General features: G+C 39.4%; 1 protein-coding gene across 2 annotated transcripts; it reads left to right on the forward strand.

Moving 5' to 3' along the window:
* The first annotated feature begins 706 nt into the window (after positions 1 to 706).
* On the forward strand, positions 707 to 21,969 carry LOC117263087 (prolyl endopeptidase). 2 transcript variants are annotated; one of them, XM_033636213.2, is made up of 15 exons: positions 707 to 917; positions 4,758 to 4,832; positions 4,925 to 5,058; positions 5,183 to 5,313; positions 8,098 to 8,307; positions 8,440 to 8,561; positions 9,224 to 9,329; positions 11,479 to 11,670; positions 13,691 to 13,888; positions 16,882 to 16,985; positions 17,337 to 17,473; positions 18,192 to 18,286; positions 18,445 to 18,576; positions 19,646 to 19,802; positions 21,112 to 21,969. In XM_033636213.2, the coding sequence occupies exons 1-15, from the start codon at positions 876 to 878 to the stop codon at positions 21,404 to 21,406; spliced, it is 2,130 nt and encodes a 709-aa protein (XP_033492104.1). In that variant the 5' UTR covers positions 707 to 875; the 3' UTR covers positions 21,407 to 21,969. The 2 variants fall into 2 exon arrangements, with proteins under 2 accessions (XP_033492104.1, XP_033492106.1); XM_033636215.2 differs by lacking the exon at positions 707 to 917 and adding an exon at positions 2,167 to 2,212.
* The last annotated feature ends 474 nt before the right edge of the window (positions 21,970 to 22,443 follow it).

Raw genomic sequence — 22,443 nt, forward strand, 5'->3', positions numbered from 1 at the left:
CAGGTATATAACTATCTAAATAATTTGATGGCAAATTATTTTATTTTGGTGTTGGGTGTTATACCACAGCTCTCTCCCTTTTTTTAAACTTTATTCAAAGTTTGCAGTGTACAAACAGTGTACAATCAGTCATTCTAGTTCACCGTTTGTGCAACAGCAGCAACAAGGTTTACAGTTATATGAGAGCATAATAAGGATCATTAACAGTATATCAGTATAACAGTATACAGTATGCATACAAAGGATACAAAGGAAAAGAAAAAGAAAAAAAACCTGGTGTGACAGACTTCATAATAATATTCTGTAAATAATGAGAATTGTATTTGTGACAGCTTATTCGTTGAAAACCTCTGAGTGAATATCAGTCATTGATATACATTTCTTATTTGTAATCAATTTAAGAGATTTAAAATAATAATCAACTTCAATCAAAAACAACTTAAATAATGGAGCTGAGTTTTGAAATTTACATTTATGGATGTGGAATTTTCCTAATAAAATTGACAATAAAGATTGACAATAGTGCATAATTTCTTTTCTTTGAATTCAAAATAAGTAATAATGTTCTTCCCTTCTATGTTGATTTTATATGTTGTTTTGCACAGTATATAGTTCTCAAGTTCACCACAGCTGTCTCTATGCCATCACTTGCCCTGGGTGACACATCATTTCCTGTAAGGAGCCAGCCGCCCGGCGCACGCGGCTGGAACAAACGTGTGTACGTGTGCAAAAAAGAAGCTTTCACTTTCACTTCAGTCGCCATTGATTCGGCGGAGACGCTGCATTCAAAACAATAAAAAAATAGGAATAAGTAAACAAAGTAGCAGCAGTGAAGCGACTCAGGAAAACAGAGGAACACTTTAGGAAACTCCGCCATGTCTTTTAAGTACCCGGCTGCCCGCAGAGATGAGAGTAAGGTCAGTGTCAAAGCCCCGCTGTGTGACTTCTCCCTTTTTCTGTCGTCAGTCGGTGTAATTCTCGGTTCCAGCAACTGCTGGGAGAAAATTCACCTTCAAAAGGTTTTGCCAATGAGTCCTCTCTTGAACAGGTGTTGGAAAAGTTTATGGTTTGGGTTAAAATGGAAAGGTTTCTGTTAGAGAGGATAATTTCCCTGAAGGCAAACCACTCATGTGCATTGCCGTCACGCAAGCACGAGACGCGAGAACAGGAAGGGAAAGAGAGTCAGAAGGGTTAGAAAGGCAAATGGCGGCTGACTGAAGAAACAAAAACAAAACTTTTATAAGTCACTCAAGGGGGATGTTTGCTGTCAGAGCTGTGAGTTCAGCCTGTTTAAGTGTGTTAGTACTCACTGTCACTGGTTTAGGTTTTGTTATGACCCCCCCCCCCCCCCCCCCCCCCCCACACACACACACACACACACACACACACAACTTTAATATTTAATGTTACAAACAAGAACAGTAGCTAATTACAAATACACACAAATAAACAACATAGGTGACAATCAATAAATGTCAATAAATGTTGGACAATAACCAAATGATAGGTACAAATTTGCAGAATTCAACTTATCCTTTTCCTTGGCCAAAAAGTTGTACATGATCACACTGCAAAGACTGCTGCTGATGGTCAACCCACACGTAGCTATGTTCTGCGTCTGTGTGAGAGGAAATAAATCTCCATACCAGCAGACACTGATTGTCTGTAATCCTCATTCAAAAAGGGAAATCGGAACACCGTCTTGATGCTAATTGGCCAGTTAGTACATTAACGACACAATCCGACGTTGAAATAACAAAGCATATTTGCTGTGCAATAGTGAACAATAACACAAACCATCAGGAATCATTTATGCTGAAGAGCTCAATGGCTAAAGAAGAATAATCTTACCTTGTGTAACACGTTTGTTCTGTACGGAAGCGTATTGCTGCCACACCAGGAAAAAAATAATGGGTCAGTGTTATGTTATAATGTGAAAAGTTTATTGTTCTAACAAGAAGTTTTTCACATTGTTAGAACAATAAACCTTTCACGTTATAACGTAATTCTGATCCATTATTTTTTTCCTGGTGTGGCAGCAATATGCTTCCGTAGTTTTGGTCTCACTCCCTGTTGACTTCAACTATTTGTTTACTTTCCTCACTTCTGTTTCTTGTCTCGTGCATGGAGCTGAACTGCCAGTCAAAATGACTTCGGCCGTGTCGCCAACGCCAGCAGTAAAAAACATGACAAGGGGTGACGTCGGGCAATGGTACGGTACAAAATTTATGTTTACTTCTGCCTCCAAAAAGCCAAGATGGCACAACTTAAGTGCTGAACTTGAGGCGTTAAAACTGGAGTCATGGGTGATGATAGGTAGCTACATCCATTATTTTTATAGTCTGTTGTTGCAGCCCTAATTGAGGTGAATTAGTCTCACTGTTGTGCACTCAATACACCATTTTACTGCTTGATAGAAGATGAAAAGTTAATCATTTTCATGACAAATTTTAAAGACAAAAAAATGTAGTCCATCTGATAAATAATCTAATTTATCCAGATTTAATTACATTACTGAAACAATGATCAATCACAATAAATTCTCTGGATAGATTGAATATTGTGAAATAATAAAAATGCACATAGTGCACGAGAACCTGTTGCCAGTCTGCAAAGCCTTGATACATTACCAGATAATACAAATGAAGCTGACTTCACTCTACCCTAAATGTAACATGTAGATACTTGTATTTCCTAAGACAGGATAGGTTGGAGATTTCCATTCACAGAGATGGACACACTCCAGTGGCTATATTGTTATATGACTGCTCTGAATGTGTGGGTTTAGAATTTGGCAAATGCTATCTTGACTTCATGGGAACCAGAATGTAGGAGTGGTGGAGCTCTGCACAGGCCTCCTGTCCTGACAAAGAATACAGAGAGATGATTCCCTTCTGTTTCCTTTTCATGTTTGGATATGTACCCAGCCAACTTTTTCTCACAGATAGCATTGATAATATCTCAGTTCTGATCTGAGATTTCACATGAGATTTCACAACTGCATTTCTTCATCTCGTTACCTGTACAAATTTTGAAATTCCAGCAGATGCACTGCAGTGCGTTTTAGAAGCGTCCCAAAAGCTGATAAAAACAGATGCCTCATCTAATTTTGATGGAGCTGCAGCGCATTGCACAGAGCTGATTGAATTTTCTTGCTAAAAGGCATTGTATGTGAAATATAGATACAGTGTAATTATTAATAATGACAATGAATGTACTTTGAAAAACTGAAACAGAGCCACAACTCCTTCATCCATGTCCTTCATAACTAGACTTTTAATGCTATTAACTTTGTCTGTTGGCTACAGCACAACAAAGTGGTAAATAACAACAATAAACACAACTAAAACAGACAAAAAAATGATTTAACTACATAGCTTGCTTACTGACTCATAGTAGAGGCACAAATATCAAGGAAAAATGATCAAATCAGCAGAATCTGTAAATCTAAAAAATTTGTCTCCCGGTGTGCTATGCACTGGTGTGCACTGTGCTACCTCCACAGTCAAGATGGTGGTTAAGGTAACAGAAAAACGGTTGACTTTTTCATCTGATATCATGCCTAACTTAAGTGGATCACAGCATATGGGTATGGAATTAAAATGAGACCAAACCTTTTTATGGATGTCAGTTTTTGAGCCAAGATGAAGGCCAAAATGTGGCCTGCAACAGACTAGGCTTGTGGTTTGTAGATTTCCAGAAAACTTCCGTCCTCTATCAGTCAGTGAGGAATCAGCAGTTAATGACAGTATGAAACAGTCATTAAAAAAGACAGTCATAAACATACACGCAAAATATTACGCAGTAGTTTGTAGTTGGTTTGTTGTTTGTTGGGTTTCGTTTGGGTTTTTTCCAATACTGGTGCCCGAACCAGTACTTACAAAAAATAAAGCACCATGCATGGTTTATGATTTTAAAGAACTGCTTTTTATTGCAAAGGCAAATTTAAACCTAAAATTGAACAATATATTAGGCCTAACTCTTAATAGTTTTAACTTAATACGGTGAATGTAAATAACCCTAACTATAATTATTTAACACTAGACAACAGCAAAATCAATTTTAATTTGGGATCAGTCACCCTAACTCAGGAGAGACTCAGCAGCCAGACATTTTTCCAGTATCTGTTTAGGAACAGCCGAATGATGAAATTAAGAATAGAATGAGGATGTTGAAGACTGTTTCCCCAGCTGTGTTTTTCCACCTACCTTAACGTAAACCAAATCCTCTGACAAAACCCTAACCGTTGGGGACATTTACTGGAGGGAATCGCTATTCGATGGGGTTATGGTAACAGGTGCCAATTTTGACATCTAACCCTTGTACATTTTAAGATTAGCTGCAAGCATACAGATACACACACCCACAAACACTTGTGCCCCTCCAGGCTCATGTCTGGTAGAGATAATTAATCATGTTGAATCAGCACATCGGACAGCCTCAACTTGAGTCACCAACGTGCACACACCCACTCTGAAACTTCTGTTGTTTGAAGTGATGCCGACATCAGACTTAATTCTTAGGAATAATGATGCAGGTGCTTCCCAGGAAATTCGTCTAAAAAGCTGTTGACATGTCTTCTCAGACAATACAGTAAATAGTTTTTGGGCGGGAAGATACAACCTTGGTATTACACAAAAGAATCCTCTCTCTCTCTCTTTCTCTCCCTCTCTCTCTCTCTTTCTCAGAAAATCAAATTTGAATGCTGAAGATTTAACGCAACTGTTTGTGTGTGTTTGTTCTTATTTAATTTGCAGGTGGATGACTACCATGGAACAAAGATCTGCGATCCCTACACATGGCTGGAAGACCCTGATGGTGCAGAAACAATGGTGTGTGTTGATCTCTTGCAGAAAGCTGAAGCTGTGTCTTTACTAAAAACTCTCCAAATTTCATCCCTCCTCTCTCTCCTTCTGTATCACAGGCCTTTGTTGAGGAGCAGAACAAACTGACCATGCCATACCTGGAGCAGTGTGCTGTGCGGGCTCAATTCCACCAGCGTCTTACCGAGCTCTATGACTATCCCAAATATAGCTGCCCTTACAAAAGAGGGAAGAGGTGCTAGTTGAAATTTAAAGGATTGACCCTGACTGAAAAACACTTATCAGAGGGACTAACTCAAACTGCATCTCTGCACTTTAAAGAACTTGTTGTCATGTTATTTCCTGTTTTCCATTTCCAGGTATTTCTACTTTCACAACAAAGGTCTCCAGAACCAGGATGTGCTGTATGTGCAGGACTCATTGGATGGAGAGGCCACCGTATTCTTTGACCCGAATAAACTCTCTGAAGATGGCACGGTGGCACTGAAGAGTAAGCCAAGCTGCAGAGCACATAGGACGCATTCACACACTATTTCGGTCCGCTTTAAACAAACCCTGGTCCGCTTCCAGGGATAGTTCAGTTCGTTTGGAGTGGTGTGACCGCTCATTAGAACTCTGGTGCTGACCAAGTGAGCAAACCCTGGTCCGCTTGAAAACTGGGTCTCAGTTCACTTGCAAGTGAACCCTGGTGCGGTTCGCTCATAGTGGGAAATGCAAACGGACTATCCAGAGAACCAAAGAAAGGAAGTGAACCAAAGAGAGGAAGTGACGTAGAGTAGGGCATTAACAGAAAAGTCCATTTGTCGACGTGTTGACGTCAGTGGCACAAGTCGACACCCCCCGGGAGGAGTCGACAAGTCGTGTGTTTTTTCCCTCTCTCTCTCTCTCTCTCTGTGGGTTTGTGTATGGAATGCAATCGCTGCCTCTGATTACGCTGATACTTTATCCTTGACGGCGCACTATAAGCGGAGCAGACTCCACGAGGAATGTCTGCAGTCATTCGGGCTTTCATAATCGAGCTCACTTCTGCGTTGTAGTTTCCTGTAAAAATGTCAGTGAAAAATCCCTGCGATTTGAAAAATACATGCCGAGCAGTCACTGGTGCGCGGAGCGGAGTCCGCGCGGTCGTACCATCTGAGCTTTGCACGCACAGGGCTTGCGGACATCCACTTTGAGTCTGCGCGGACCTCCACAGAGTCCGTTTCATGTACGTTTCGCCCGAGTATGTTCGGGCCTTGACAGACACATAACATGTGTGGAGTTACTTCACTTTCCTCCGCCGTGTCAATGTGATGACATCATCAAATGACTTGTCAACTCGACTCGACTTTATTGACAGATAAGTCAACCTGAAAAAATTCAAAGTCGTTAATGCCCTAACGTAGAGTGATGTGCATTTTAGTGTTTGGTGTTTTTGTGGTGACCAAGCCGGCTGAAGGTGATGGATTTCCTTTTTTGGTCCTGGCCAATCGATGAGTTGGGTTTCCTTCTTCCAAGGTGCAGCTGTTGTAACTGCGTGACTAGGGTTGGGATCCGGATCCGGTTCTTTTTTGAAACCAGGTCCAAAGTTCCAGTTCTGGAACCGGTTCCATCATATTTGGCCTAACGGTTCCTGCAAACGGTTCCTAGATTGTAAAAAAATAAATAAATAAATAAATAAACCGTCACGTGCATTTCCATTAGAGTGCGGCACGGCCGCATATTTCTGTCCGAACCCGACCGAGCCCGACATTATTTAATTACTAAAGCACTGAGTTTGTGTCACACAGTTGTCATGGTTACAGGCTATTTAACAGGCTGGGCATGCGCCGGGTACTCAGCGGAGAGAGAGGCTTCCAGCGAGGGGAGAGGGAGAAATATAACAAAATAAGATAAAATAGGAGACACCTGTCTCCCTCTTTTATTTAATTTTCAGCGTTTAATCAAGGCGGAGGCGGGCGGCGGGAGGTCCGCGAGGGGAGAGCTAGAAACAAACAGCCAATGTGTGTCTGTGTTCAGGTGTGTTATGTTCAGGTGTTGTCACGTAAATAACAGTGCCCAAGCATGAATGCATAGAAGTATTTTTTATTACATTGCTGTGGTTAATTTGAGGTAATAGTGTTACTGTAGAAATCAGAGAATCACTTTTTGTTGTTATATATTCTCAGGGAGATGATACAAGCTCTAAATCTGAAATACACACCAGACACAAATGTGTATTTTCATCTAATTGTACTGTGCAACAATTAGAACAAAGTTTTTGTATTTGTATGATTGCATTTGTGTTTATTATATACTTGTTTAAGTATAGCAAGTATAATGAATATAATATAGGAATCGGTAAGAGGAATTGGTAAGGAATCGGACTGTTAAGAAGGAATCGGTAAGGGACTTGTTAGGAATCCTAACAAGTCCCAACCCTATGCGTGACGTTGTCCAGGCGGTTTGGTCCACTTTAAAAAGCGCAGTGTGAAAGTGAATCAAGCCAAATGAAGGTGTGTCACTAGCTTTATCATCCCTTACTTGAAAAAAAGCTGTTTTTAAGCTTTAAAAAAAGCTGTTATTAATTTTTAATTGTTTTTCAGGCCAGAAATAACAAGTTAAAATGTAAATTTGTGCCCATGTTTTTGGAGCTGCTGGCTGTGTGAAACCAGCCAGTAGTCACAGTTTCACAGCAGCACATGTTGACAATGTAATTACTCTCACTGTTGGCAGTTAAAACCAAAACATGTTGAACAATAAAACAGATGATTATGATTCGCAAGTCGATATAAGTTACCTGGCAGCAGGCTTAGCTAATGCCAGTGAGGTGGCTCTAGCTGGGCTAAGGTGCTTGCTGTTACTGTTTGGCAACAGGTGAGCTAACGATATCTGTATGGGGGTAGTAACAGTAGTGTAACGGCTCTCCTTGAAACTCCAGATTTCTGTGGCTAAGAATTTGGGACTCCTTACACGATGCGCAAAAATATTGCCTGGCAGTTGGGTGGTTAGTTCAATCTGTGGACAGTTAAGCCCGTTCAGTCTCGTTAGCAGAAATTTTGCTTCTGGTTACTCATAGCAGAGCCATCTACATCAGGAGACACTACAAAGTAATTAAAAATGTCTTTGTAATTTTATTTGTATGTTGTCCAAAGTCATTCATTGATTACAATGCACACTAGCACAGCTAGTGCTAAACTGTAAAGTAAAAAAATGGGCGGGGCAGCAGAGAATACTGGACAAACACACATATACTAAGAAAAAGATGTATAGTGCTGAATCCTTCCTTCTTTTGTTTTTCTCTCTCTCCATCCAGTGGGCCGTCTGTCAGAGGAGTGTGAATATTTTGCGTATGGTTTGAGCAGCAGTGGGTCAGACTGGGTAACGGTTAGTTTCATGAAAGCTGATGACCTCACCCAACTGCCTGATGTACTGGAGAGGGTTAAGTTCAGCTGCCTGGCCTGGACCCATGATGCCAAGGGCATCTTCTACAACTGTTATCCACCCCAGGAAGGCAAAACTGACGGTTAGGAAGAGTCACCATACACACAAACACATGCTACATCCAAAAAAAAAAAAAAAAAAAAAACATTTACCCAAACCATTCACCATGCAAAGACTATTAAAGACTTAAGCCCTGTTTTTTTTTTCACTAAAGGCACAGAGACCACCAGTAACATCAATCAGAAGCTCTACTACCACATCATCGGCACCAAACAGTCAGAAGACGTTCTAGTTGCAGAGTTCCCCGAACATCCTAAGTGGCACAGTTCAGTAACCGTAAGTCCAGAGTGTCCTAAATCACTTATAATAACTCATTTGCAACCAAGGCAGTGGAGGAAGAAGTATTGAGGTATCATTTACTGATTAAAATTGTACAACACTAATAAATACTCCTCCACATGTACAAGCTCACTGAAGTAAAAGTATGTTAGTATAAAAATGTACTCAAAGTATTAAGGTCCCCAGGTGTCCCTGTCTATCAGCCTGTGTTAGCTCTCTAAATTCTTAGGTTTTTGCGGGTTTGTGAACACAACACGGTTCTAGATTGTTTTGCTGTGAGTTGTTGAGTGCTGGAGTTATTGGCCGTAGAGATGTCTGCTTTCTCCTGAATGGAATTAGATGGCACAAAACTCAACAGCAATGTCTCTTCCTGGAAATCATGACCTGGTTGCTCAAGATTATCCACAGACCTTGTTGTGAGCAGTTTCATATAGGAACTATTTTCTTTCCACTGAATTACACCTGCCAATCATATCACTGCACAGAAGGAAGTGTGCATCTACTCATGGACAAGAGGCTTGTGCTTGTGACAGCCTGAGATGTAAAGCTAGCAGTAGATGCACACTCCCCTCTGACTTCATTCACATAATCACAAGCATCTCTCTCTGTCTTTTTCTTTGCTTTCTTTTTACCTGTTTACATTCCTTCCTCTTTTTTAGATATCAGATGATGGCAGATATGCTGTTATGTCCATCACTGAAGGCTGCGAACCCGTCAACCAGCTGTGGTACTGTGACCTTCAGCAGCTCCCCAATGGCATCACAGGTCTGTATCCTTGTGACAAACTCACGACTAAAAACGGTTCATAAAGTCTTCAAGCGCTCATGAATAATTATCCCCAGGGTGATATAACTTGGTGGTTGACAGCAGTTATGGATGTGTGTGCAAATAAAATAAGAAATATCTTTGTAGAATAAAGTATTTCATGAGAAGCAAATATCTCTCTGGAAAAAAAATACATAATTGACAGAAGCAGCTCTTTATTTCAAAGGATATTCTTTAGGGCTGCAGTTAATGTTTATTTCAATCATGTGACATATAAAAGAATCAACTCAGAGTGAGATTGTAATTGACATTTTTTTCCTGTTGTCCAATCAGATTAATTAAGAGGTGGGCCTTCATTGATGGTGATGACAGCAAGTAGTGGTGTCCATGGTTTGTGTTAGCTCAATTTCAACATTGCCTTAGTAGGCAAGTTGCATGACATATCTGAACAAATTGCTGCCTCAACAACTTCCTGAAGTTTTACCAACGATTGACAGCAGATTGTCAAACTGTCCCCGACTCATCCTGAAATAAGCCTTGAACCAACCATCATCCAGGCAAAGCTCCTGGACAAGCTGGTGATTTCTCCTCTTTCTGAGGGCCTCATGTACCCACACTGACCAATGTACTATTTTGAAACAGCCTTTCACCCTAAATCAGAGCCAGAGCAAGTGTCTTCTGCCTGTGCATTTTTATGCAGATTTTAAGGCACGGATCTGTTAATTAGTAAATTAGCGGTGAAGGTAAGAACAGGTGAGTTGGTGTTTGCCTGGCAACAATTTAAAAACAAGGCGCAGCAAGCTGCTAAATTTGCTCTGTCTGATCGGAGCCTAAATCTGTCCATTTATGTCTGATTCCATTAATCATTTAGTTTATGAAATGTTACAAAAATGTTTTCCTACTTCCATTTGTAATGTGATGTCACACTGTAGCTCAATTAACAGACAGATTAAACAGAGGAGCAGCTCTGTGTCTCTCTGAGTGTTGATGGAGAAACTGTGATTGAGTAAGTGGGGCGGAGCTGTGCGGAGAGTGTGAGAGAGGAGAGATGAACACTGGTATGTCATGTGGCGCAACTTGACCCTTTATCGATATAAACTGTATTTTAACCACCTAAAAAAAGTCCCACCGAAAAAAATCTGTGACTACATTGAGAATATTTTCACAGCTTTATCTTTCCATCAGACAGCCTGCTCAGACGGAGTCAGTGCTCTTATCAAAACCACCAGACTTCATTGACAAAAACAATGATTTGGTTCACTGAGCACGGGAGCTGCTGATCTACTAGTTGCTTCGATCTCTTAGTTGGTTTGTATAGTTGTGTGACTTTTGTGAATCCAAACTAACCCTTTAAGACACCAAATTCAAGCAACAGCACAAACAAAATTCCTGATTAAGTCAGCAATAGACCAGCAGCGTCTGTGTCCAGCTATGTTAAATCACTGTTTTTGTCAATGGAGTCTGGCTTTGAGGCAAGCGATATTATGGCTTCAGTTCCCTGTCGAAAATCACTGTCTAACAATAATGTAAAGCAGTGAAAATATTCTAAATAAAGCACACACTTTGATTTTTTCTTTATCATAGCTAAAATAGGTCTTTGCTGTTGCCCCTGTTCCCAGTTCAGCTTCCATGTTAAACTACAGCCTGCTTCTCCAGACTGACGGTGTGCAAACTGCCACCCACTGTATATAATACACTGAATATGAATGAGTACTCATAGACTCATAGAACCCTACTTCAAAAATTAGTCGTTGTTAGGTTCTTGTTACTTTGATTTTGTTTTCCTGTTAAGTATTATGAGTTAATTGAATATGTGAGTAAGTGCTGCTTTAACAGTAACCAAGCTGTATCAGCAGAGGAGGAGGTGATGCCAAGGCCAGTGACTCAGCGGTTACTTCATCAGATGCTGAGATTTCAAAATTCACATTGCAGTCTGTTTTCTGGTTACATGTGTTTTTGACACTTTCCAGTGCAAGCCTATTGATAAATGTGTCTTTACAGGCCACCATAATTCAGGTGGATAGGTGTGGATTTTTTTTTATTTTTTGTTGGCTGTGCTAGAGATCTAGTTGATTGCAACTTCAGTGATCGAGATGAAACATCTTTTATAATCAAGTTTTTCTGTAATTTTATTAATATTCTCCTGCAGGCCTGCTGCCATGGGTCAAACTCGTTGACAACTTTGAAGCCCAGTACTCATATGTCACCAATGAGGGAACTGTATTCACGTTCCAGTCCAACTTGGACGCTCCTCGGTACTGTCTCATCAACATAGACATCCAGAAACCAGACAAGGAGAACTGGACTACTCTCATCCCACAGCATGACAAGGACGTCCTGGGTGAGAGTGGAATTTTTTAATAGAACATGAGTAAAAGTCACTGTCAGCTATCTATGTGGTCCACCTATACGGTATCAGTTCTCTACAAAAGAAGTGTGATATGTCTGAGAGTTCATTCAGCAGTTTGGCCAGTAATTCATAAAACAGACCTTTGTTGGTATGACAGCTGTGGGCTTGTGATGGAGTATGTGAAAACTCCACAGGTCTTAGAAATACGTAAAGGGCTCATACGTGGAGTCGCAGTTCCACAATTCAGCTCTTAAAATCTTGCAAAACACTTTTTCACAGAATATCTGTCCCAATGTTTCGATGACAGTCCAACCGCAACAACTGGGAAGTTGTCTGTGGTCGAAGACCTTCGTCAGAGGGAACTTTGCTCAAAAAGTGAAACTTGGCCCATAAGCGCTTTGCTTTGACTTTTTTTTTTTATGAGTCATTCGAATGATGGTAACTGTACTTGGAGATCAGGGAAACACACAACAGTGAATGTCCATGTTTTGACTGAGGTACGTTCAAAACACATACACACGCAAGTAGAAATTCTGGAATGAAAAAAAAATTTAAAGTGTGTTAAGGTTAGTCATTTGAATCATTGTGCAACACTTTATTTTAAGCCCCCCTGTTTAACATGCTATTTTGTCGGGAGATAGAACAAAAATGAACTATTCATAGCTCAGCATAAACATAAAAATTATGAATCATGGCAACGTGTGCAGCTACCTAAAAGAGTCTCAAAAATAAATATTAATACAGTTATCATACAAATATACAAATTCACAAATTACAGGAGCCCATAGATTAAAAAAATGTTTATAGCTTTGCCCTTATTTTTCTCCATTGAGTACACTGTTATTTACCTGTCTTGCTATTGAGGTGTAAGGCAGTGGTTTTAGCCAAGATAAAGTTCTCATTTGTTTGGTACCATTAAAATGATATGCAGTGTGTACACTTTTCCCTTATCCAGAGCTTTATTAGGGATTGCTCCTGCAGTTAGTTGCAGAACAATCCCAAAAAAGGTGTGATTTCAAACCCATTTACAATCCCTCAAGCTCAAATTTGTTTTAGGGCTACTATGTTTTGATACAACAAGAGGAGTTCTAAAATAACTCATTTTTAATTTCCAGTTGAAGTCTTAATGTCTCCCTTCACACACTTTTTCCCATGTTTCATGTTTTATAGTAACGTTTATCTCTAGCTCCCACTTTTCAGTATACAGACTTTTGATACATGTTGTTTTAGCGCACTATGATGTAGCTGTATTTGTCAACAGCTATAACTCCAATTTTATCTAGCGGCCCTTAACACTTGTAAACACACCACTCACTTGTTACTTTGCAGATTCCAAATGCTAAAACAAAATCTAAATCAACCAATGAATGATGATGTGTTATTATGCAGTAAGTTACATTTAAACTTCAACTTTTGCCAGCTGCAATGATAAAGTGATGTGCAAATTAATGCATCGATAATTGTATTCCAGTGGTATAATATAGAAGATTTGGAAATGAGCCATTCTGCATAGTTGGTACTTTTATTTCTGGTACTTTACATATATTTTGATGCTAATACTTTTGCACTTTTACTTATGTAAACTTTTTTTTTGGAATTGTGGTTACTGTGTGTGTTAAACAGAGTAACCAGCCTCTGTGAGCAGCAGTCATGCAAAGGTACTGCACTTATGGTATATTAGACCGCCCCCCGCTGGCTCTTGACTTCATCATGTAACAGTGAATGGATCTGTAGTCTACACATGTATTAAATCCCTGCACAACCTGCGCAGTAATATTTAAATTAACTGAACTAATCAATAAGGTCTAGTTTAATCCATAGCCACTTTATTTGGCTTCAACCCAGGATTATGAGATGACTTGTTACGATCAAGATGAATCAGGAGGATTAGCTAAGAAGATGTTGACATTGGTAGTAACATAGACAGGAAAACACACAACAAGGAGACGGTTTCCTTAGATACAGTGTTTTCAAAAACTTTCCATCACTTCCTTTTTATATCACTCTGCAGGCTCTGTCTCCTGTGTGAACCAGCACCACCTGCTGGTCAACTATGTTCATGACGTGAGGGACACCCTGCAGGTGTATGAGCTTTCTACAGGCCGACCGGTCAGGGACCTGCCGCTGGATGTTGGCACTGTGGCAGGAGTGAGCTGCAAGAAGAAACACTCTGACTTCTTCTACAAGTTCACCTCCTTCACTACACCTGGTAAGTCTGTCATTTCATTAAGTGTTCTTATTTTTCTCATGTTAGTAAAATGAATGCAGTAAAATCTAAATATAACATACTATAAAATACTGCTACTTATCCCACATGAAAAGGAACTACAGTATGAAAACAATAACTGTTACAATCAAAGCTTTTTAAAGCGCAGTCAAATAAAAAGAGTTGCAACTAATGATTACTGAATATTGATTCATCTGCTGAGTATTATTATTTTATTTTTTTTCTGTGCAATATAAAAAAAAATGTGAAAAATGCCCAAGGTGTCTTCTTCAAATTCCTTGTTTTGTTCATCAAAATTTAAAAAAACAAATTATATTTGGTCTATTTAAATATAAAGAATAGCAAGACATCAGCACCAGTGACATTTTGGCATTTTTGTTAAAAGAAAACTAAAAATTATTATTGCTTTATTTTATGTTGATCTACTAATTGATTAACTGACTACTCTTTCCGGCTTTAATAATAACACATTAACACCTCAGATCATCCTTTGCTGCAAGTGCTTTATCACTACTGTAATTGCAACTACTACTTCTTATACTTTGATTTAATACAACAAATGTCAGAGAAAAATACATCAAATGTAGGGATGTACCGAATATTCGGTAACCGAATATATTCGGCCAAATATTGCAAAAAAACACACATTCGGTATTCGGTGGAATAAGTTAAAAGCAAGGCCGAATAATAGTGGAGTGTTTTGATAACGCAATCAAACAGCGTGCCGTGACGGGCGGAGTAAAATGTCGGCAGTGTGGCGATCCGGCCATCACGGCACTGGCATTTGCGACTAAAAATAGTTTTGAGCGAGCAAAATAGGCTTAAATCATTCAGCACGCTGTGCGAGCAGCCTACAGATTTCAACCAGCAAAGAAACGACCGGCGAATCCCACCGGTTGTGGGTTGAACGGTGGTCACAGACAGACAGTAATGTATTCCTGTCAAATACGGCGGCCATCGGCTTACCGGCGCGGAGAAGTCGGCTCCAATAATATCCTCTTCTTGGCGTGTGCACTGCCCAGAAGTACCTGAACAACCGAGCCAGCCGAACACAGGTATGTGACGTGTCAGAGGAGAAACGAGCTGTTCATGGCCCACAAACCTCACCGCACTTTAGGGACTGTTCGTTACTTATGAAGGGACTTGTCAGGGGAGGAGGGTGGCTGGTTGATTATTTTATTTATTTATTTATTTTATTTTGATCCCCCCTATGTTAATCACTCATTGATGCTGTTTTTGAAGTATGAATAAGTCAATAAGTAATTTATTCCATTGAAATATCATTGATGTATTATAGAAAAGTGATTTATCTTTTTATAAATGACAAAAGGCACATCTGCCTCATTTTCGCTGTGGTATCGTGATACTACTCAGAACCATGATATTTTCATTGGTATCGTACAGTGGGTCCCAATTTTGGTACCGTGACAACACTAATCTGGAGGGGGTTCATCTGCAAAAACTAATGAAAAACTAAACAATGGTATTCGGTATTCGGCCAAGCGTTTAATATTATTTGGCTTCGGCTTCGGCCACAAATTTTCATTTCGGTACATCCCTAATTAAATGTTTAAATATTTAAATTAATACTCAAGAAGATGAGATGAATCACTGCATTAAATAGCTCATCTAACTGTAACTCCCTGTCACTGTTATGTCATTTGGAATGTAATGAGCATGTCATTATTAGATTATCTCACTTAATATGAAAAATTAGTCATCAAAAAGTCCCCATGCCAAAGCTGTAGTGCTATTTGTAAAAGTACTGGTGTGCACCTATGATGCGCTTGCATGCACGATATGCACAGTTAAATTATGGCTTGTTTCAAAGATTATCTAACTACTGTTGTGTGGCCCTGGTTTTATTGTATTATAATTTTACATCATTGTAAACTTTTACTTTTTTAACTCTTACAATAAAATGAAAGGATGTTTTGCTGTTGCTTCATCTTTACATGTTAACAGCAGAGCACCTAATTGTGGACCCCATGCAGAGCACTTCCTGTGGATACCCTGCCCTTCCTCTCTTCATCTATGTCTCTCTCATGGACCTTTTGAATTTTTTCTTTTACAAAGTCAGTTTGCTTTCTTTCCCTTTTCCTTATGTCTTTCTTTTCTCTTTTGGAGCCCTGATTCCATTTCAGGGATGAATCCTAGTGCAGGGACAGACTAAACCATGTCGCACCCTTAAGAGGTGATAGGGGCCTCAGAGAATTTCCGCTACTTTTTTAATACAAATTTTAGTCTTTCTACTAATTTACTCAGCCAGTTTTAATTTAGTTATGGGACTAAATACAAAACTGCAAACAAAACCAAACTTTTCATTCCAGGCTTTTTGAGGGCGCCTCTCCCATTGGGGCCCTGGGTAATCAGTCCCACTTTTCCCCCCATTACAGTGCCCGTGGTTAACAGATAACTAGCTATAGACTGAGAAAAAATACTTACATTCACTCAACTTTTAAGATGGAATGTTTTCTTGCATGTTGCTCAGTGCATGAAGCGATGCTGTCAATCCGTCAGCACACCTTAAATGTCATCATGAAAACCTTGACCATTTTATTTGTTTTTATTGTCTCTCTGCATGACATACGCTTTAGAAACAGAAAAATATTTACTGCCAAGTACAAGGAAGTTACAAGGAATTTCCTTTTTTTTTTGGTGCATACATTAAACATGCAGGAATGAAAATAAGGCAAAGTACTGCAACACTCAAGAACTTTGAAAGTTGTCTTTAAAAAGTACTATAACAAAACAAATGTGTACAATATAGCTGTGTCAGAATAAGCTGCACAGAGTCCCTGTTAGATGGGGTCCCACGCCTTATTGATGAAAGCTGTAATTATTTCCTTAGTTAGAGGATAAAAGGTGGCTGAGTGACGATCCAGTGTGCTCCAGCAGCACTACACCACTGCCTCATGCAATTAGTTAAACACACAATGACCTCTAACGTGTGCCCTTTGCTCTGTGGTACCCAGGTATCATTTACCACTGTGATTTGAGCGAGCCCAACCCAGAGCCCACAGTGTTCAGGGAGGTGGAGGTCAAAGGCATCAAGCAAGAGGACTATGAGACCAAACAGGTAACATCCTCCATTTTATCTCCTTTATGTCTTTAGTACGTCATGTCTCAGCGCTCAAACTTCCTCATTACTGTTTCTTAGTACTGTTATTCTCGTTCCCCTCTTCTTTATGTTGACTCTTGTTCCTGTTGTCTTATCACATCTACTGATTGCATATTCATATCGTGATGCAGAATTCCCAGAATGTGTTTCACTCTGGTTGAGGAAGTGGTAAAAAGTGTTTGTGCACAGCTCACTATAGATTATTGAGAACAAAATAATTTATGTGAAAACTGTTGTTTAATAACACTGGCACAGGAGATGTTTGGAAAGACAAACTGATTTTATGTATCTTCTCTCATGCATTTACAGGTGTTTTATCCCAGTAAAGATGGAACGAAGATCCCAATGTTCTTAGTTCATGCAAAGGGCCTAAAGACGGATGGGACTCATCCTGTCTTCCTTTACGGCTACGGAGGCTTTGAGGCTTCCATACAACCGTACTACAAGTGAGTACAACTGCTTTGCTGGAAATCTCTTACCCCAGTGTGTCCACTTTCTTCTTAAACTCTCTTCTACAACACCAATGAGTTACATAATGTCCGCATTGTAAGCAATAAGGACTAAGGGGTATACAAACTTTTTACAACAGGAAAGCAGCTGTCATGTTTTTCCTGCAAAACCCTCCTGTGCTCTTAAACCCATCATCTTTGCTAGCTTTTAAGTTATGCAGTAACCTTAACCGTTAGCTGATTGCTGGTCAGATACTTCAAACACAAGGATAAAAATATGATGGCCTACTTTGTGTCTAATTTGTGTCGGACATGCCGGTTGGCAGTTCAACTTGCGCACGAAAAGAGAAGTGAAAGTGCGGGAAGCAAACAAATGACTAATGTCAAGATGGTGTAAGATTAAAGCAAAGCTGTTATATTAGGTAATATTTTTTTTTAGCCGTTGAGCTCTTTACCAGAAAGAGTTCGGAACTGTGTTAATGTGTGCTAGTGCGCTGTAAATTAACATCAGGTTGTGTTGTTGATGTGCTAACTGGCTAACTAGCATCTTGAATCCATCCTGTTGGTCTTCTGGTTTCTCTTTTTGAATAACTAATACGTTGAATACGATTTATCTGTATCCCTATGTATGCAACATTTGCTATATCTAATTTTCCATTTATGTTGTAACATTGTTTGTATTTATAAAGCTTTATTCCCCCTTGTCTGTGGTCAGTGTTGCCTACCTGCTGTATGTGAGACACCTGGGAGGCATCCTGGCAGTGGCCAACATCAGAGGGGGTGGAGAGTACGGTCTCACCTGGCACAAAGGTACAGATATCCAGGGAATGCACCCAGAGAGACATTACTGAACTACTGAAACGACTGTTTCAGAGAGATGGACTGTGTTAATTAGGAAACATTAAAGATAAGTTTGCTATCATGTGCTTCTGTGTTTACACATCTTCTACTGTATGGTGTGTTTTCAGGTGGAACATTAGGCAACAAGCAGAATTGCTTTGATGACTTCCAGTGTGCAGCAGAGTATCTGATCCAGGAGAAGTATACCACAGCCAGCCGCATCGCCATCAACGGAGCTTCTAATGGAGGGCTGCTAGTGGGTGAGTACAGGATCAACTGTGTGTGATACATTGATGTATTTAACGTGAAAGCAGGAAATGGAGAACAAGAAATTTCTGAGAATGCTGGAGTTTTGGTGTGAGTTGTCTGTGGTGAGTTTCCAGCGCTGGTGCATCGAAAGTGATGTGTTTTACCTTAACTGGCCAGAGCTGAAGAATGAGTTGAATGCTTCCTCTGTTTATGTGTAATTGTGATGCTGACAGATTGAAATAAAGATTTTTTTTAAAAGGAATGGGAGAGAGACAAAACTGACGGAGCAGAGGCTAGGAATATGTTGGAAAATCCTACAAACATCCAAAAAATATTTCTAAAGTGGATGCTCAGAAAAAAATGAAACTCTGCATTCAGAGAAGGGATTAAAGTCACAATATTTGCTTTAGAAGAAATGCCCCTGAGGGCGAGGGACATGTGAGCTCACCTGCAGGCACATGTCCTAAGCATGTGTCGACAGTGTTTGTGTTATTACTTCCACTGTCAGACAGGAAAACAAAAGTTGTGTTATCTAGCTTTAAGGAGCTGTGAAGGTGGGGAAATCCTGCCTTTCATTTTTTATGGCTAGAATCAGTTAATGGAGCTTTGCGTTTACCTCCTGTAACAGCTCAGCTCCCACTTCCTTTGCAATTTAACCTCAAGGCTACTAATAATACATGTACTGTACATCTCCATGTTTTTACAGTTTTTTTAAAACCAAAGAAGAGCCAGCAAACATCACCGATCCATTCCTAGTCTCATCTGCATTGATCACAATGCATTGCATTCTTTTTATTACATTTTTGGCATAATTGCAAATGTCAAATTCATCAAGCAGTAGTTAGCTGCTTAGCTTCAATTAATTTAGCTATTAAACAGCACATTAAACAGTGCTTAGTCACATCATTTACCAAAGGCTGGCTGCCATATGGCATCGCACAAACCCAACTAATGCCTTCTTCCCTGGTGTGTAAGTGGCCATTTAGGAGTGATTGTATGAAGTGAGGGGGGTTATGTGTGTGTACTTTAGTGTGTATATTTGAAAGAGAATTAACACAAGTTTTCCTTGCACACACACAGCTGCATGTGTGAACCAGCGTCCAGACCTGTTCGGCTGTGCTGTTGCAGAGGTGGGGGTGATGGATATGCTGAAGTTCCACAAATTCACCATCGGCCACGCCTGGACCACCGATTATGGCTGTGCTGACGACCCGGAGCAGTTCAAGTGGCTCATCAAGTAGGGAAAACACACAGACACAACAAATCAGATATTCAGCTATTTATATTACAATATAAACAACAAAATAGGCAGTAAAATAGAACAAACATATAAAAGTAGCACTAAGGGAAGAAACAAAAATAAAAACTAAGAATTTAGGCTGCAATCAGAGCAGGAAAGGCAACAAAATGCAGTAAAATGTTACTTTTGGATGAGATGGTGGATGGAGAGATGTGGGCATTTTGTTGCCTTTGCTGCTCTGATTGCAGCATAAATTAGTAAGGAAACGAGTTTTAATGCATATTCATTTCTGTCTAGGTATAGTCAGACGTAAGGATTTGTCTTCTTGCTGGATTTTAGGAGGTTGGGGGTTGTCTAGAGCAGTGGTTCCCAACCTTTTCACCTGAGGGACCTCTTTTCTGTCAGTAATTTGACAACCTCTGACCAAGTGACATGTTTTATGTATATTTCATATTATATTCAATGCATAACAACAATACAGAACAACTGATAAACTGTGCAATTCACCCAAATAATGAACTCAGTAACTGCAGGAATTTTGTGTAAAACAAGCGATTTGGATGAATTTGAGCAGATTACTTCCTGTAAATACAGTATCAGAGTTATCCTGATATTTTTAGGAACTTTTTAATTGATTCTGTGTCTACTATGTATTTTTATTGTTAACAATCATATGTACCTCATAGGGTTCTTTTTTGCTGGACAAGGCTGTTTAGCAGAGAGTGAATGCTGTGAATAGAGCTTGCATTCAGGTCTTCAATGTGTCCTTATCCTGTGAGATTATGTTAAAAACTTTTATCTTGCATAGTAATCTAAACTTTAAAAATAACTATTTCATTAAGTTTTCTTTAAATAAATAAATGAAATGCTGAGATATAAAAAGATGAGTTATAAAAAAACATACAGCGGGCTACTGTGTATTTTTATTTTTATTTTTTAAAGTTTTTTTTATACCCCTTTCAAACAAGAAGGCCTTGTGGGACCCTGTGAAGCTCTGGCGACCCCTAGTGGGGGCGCATCTCTATTCATAGTTGTCATTGTGTGTTCTTCGTACTTACTAATTTCAGTATTTTCATCTATCTGAATCTGTAGACTAGAAAACCTGAGTGTGGTCTAAACAGTCATTATGTGTTAGGTGTTTAGTCTGTGTTGGTTTCAATAATCTCAAGGGAAATTCATACTTTCCCACATATGCTAACAAAATTAGCATCTGAATCACACGTCTAAGTTCATGAATCTCTCCCATATTCTCTTTCTGATTTTCTCACGTTTTCCATCCAACCTATCTCTCCCACCTTCTTTCCAGGTATTCTCCTCTCCATAATCTCCCTCAGCCACCATACTCCGGGCCTCCTTACCCTGCCATCCTGCTTCTGACAGCAGATCACGATGATCGCGTGGTGCCTCTCCACACCCTGAAGTATTGCGCTGCTTTGCAGCACGGAGTGGGCAGCAGCCCCGTGCAGCGTCAGCCTCTGATGGTAAGGGTAGACACCCGCAGTGGGCATGGTGCAGGGAAACCCACTGCCAAGGCCATCTTGGAGGACGCGCACATCTTCTCCTTCATCGCCGAGACACTTGGGCTCAGCTGGAAGGACTGAAGAGATAACGATGTTATGTAAAGGATATACACAGTAAGGGAGGCTTTTTAAGAAAACACAGATTTACATTTTTGTAACACACTGGTACAGCGGTAATGATTAGGGAAACTGTAAAAAAAGTAAGAACAATTGAGATAGTAACTATATTTTAATGCATACTCTAAATTTGGACTTGAAATTTAACTTTGAACTAAAGTATTTTAATAAAATCTAAAAAAAAAAAATGTTCAATGATTGCTGTCTAATGTGTTACAGTCCATAGTGTCCTAATTGTAATTATTTTGTTCTAAACTAGATTAAATTAGATCTGAAATGTTCCGAATCATTCAAAGAAGAAGTATTTAAAAGAATTTAAATGAGTAAAAGAAATAATACTTCAGTGTCAAAATTATTTTTTAAAGTAAAATCATAACAAATGTACCCTTTTTTACCTTTTACTCTCATCAGAATGTACCTTTCAGTGTCAAAGGCAACAATGCCACGCTGATCATGGGTTTTAACATGTTTTGTAGGCTTTGGATGTCAATGTACCGCAACATCCTCTGTTTGAATCCAGCTGGGAACTTTAGTTGCATGTCTTTCCTTTTTCTCCCAAGTTGCTTATCAGAACAAATACTTTTGAAAAAAATAAAATAAATAAATAAATAAAAAAATTAATCAAAACAAAACAAACAAACAAAAAAGTATGATCAAAATGTCTCCTTTTAGAGTGTTAGTCAATATACTGATGCATTGTTATTACTAATACATTTATACATAGGCAGCATTTTATTGTTGCAGCTGTTTGAGGTGGAGTAAATTTTAATGTCTTTCTATAACTTGCTGGTTTAATCTACAGTAATGCGGAAAGTAACAGGTAAGCATTTCGGGAAATACACTCATTTACTTCCTTGACAAAAGTTAAAGGAAAAGATCAAGGCCACTCTGATCTGTAGATCAAATATGAAACTACAGCCAGCAAGTGATTAGTTAGACCGGAATGGGGCAAACAGAGTCCGGCTCTGTTTGAATGTTACAAAATCAACTTAGCGGCACCA

This window comes from Epinephelus lanceolatus, chromosome 16, assembly GCF_041903045.1.
Source record: "Epinephelus lanceolatus isolate andai-2023 chromosome 16, ASM4190304v1, whole genome shotgun sequence".
Lineage (NCBI taxonomy): Eukaryota > Metazoa > Chordata > Actinopteri > Perciformes > Serranidae > Epinephelus > Epinephelus lanceolatus.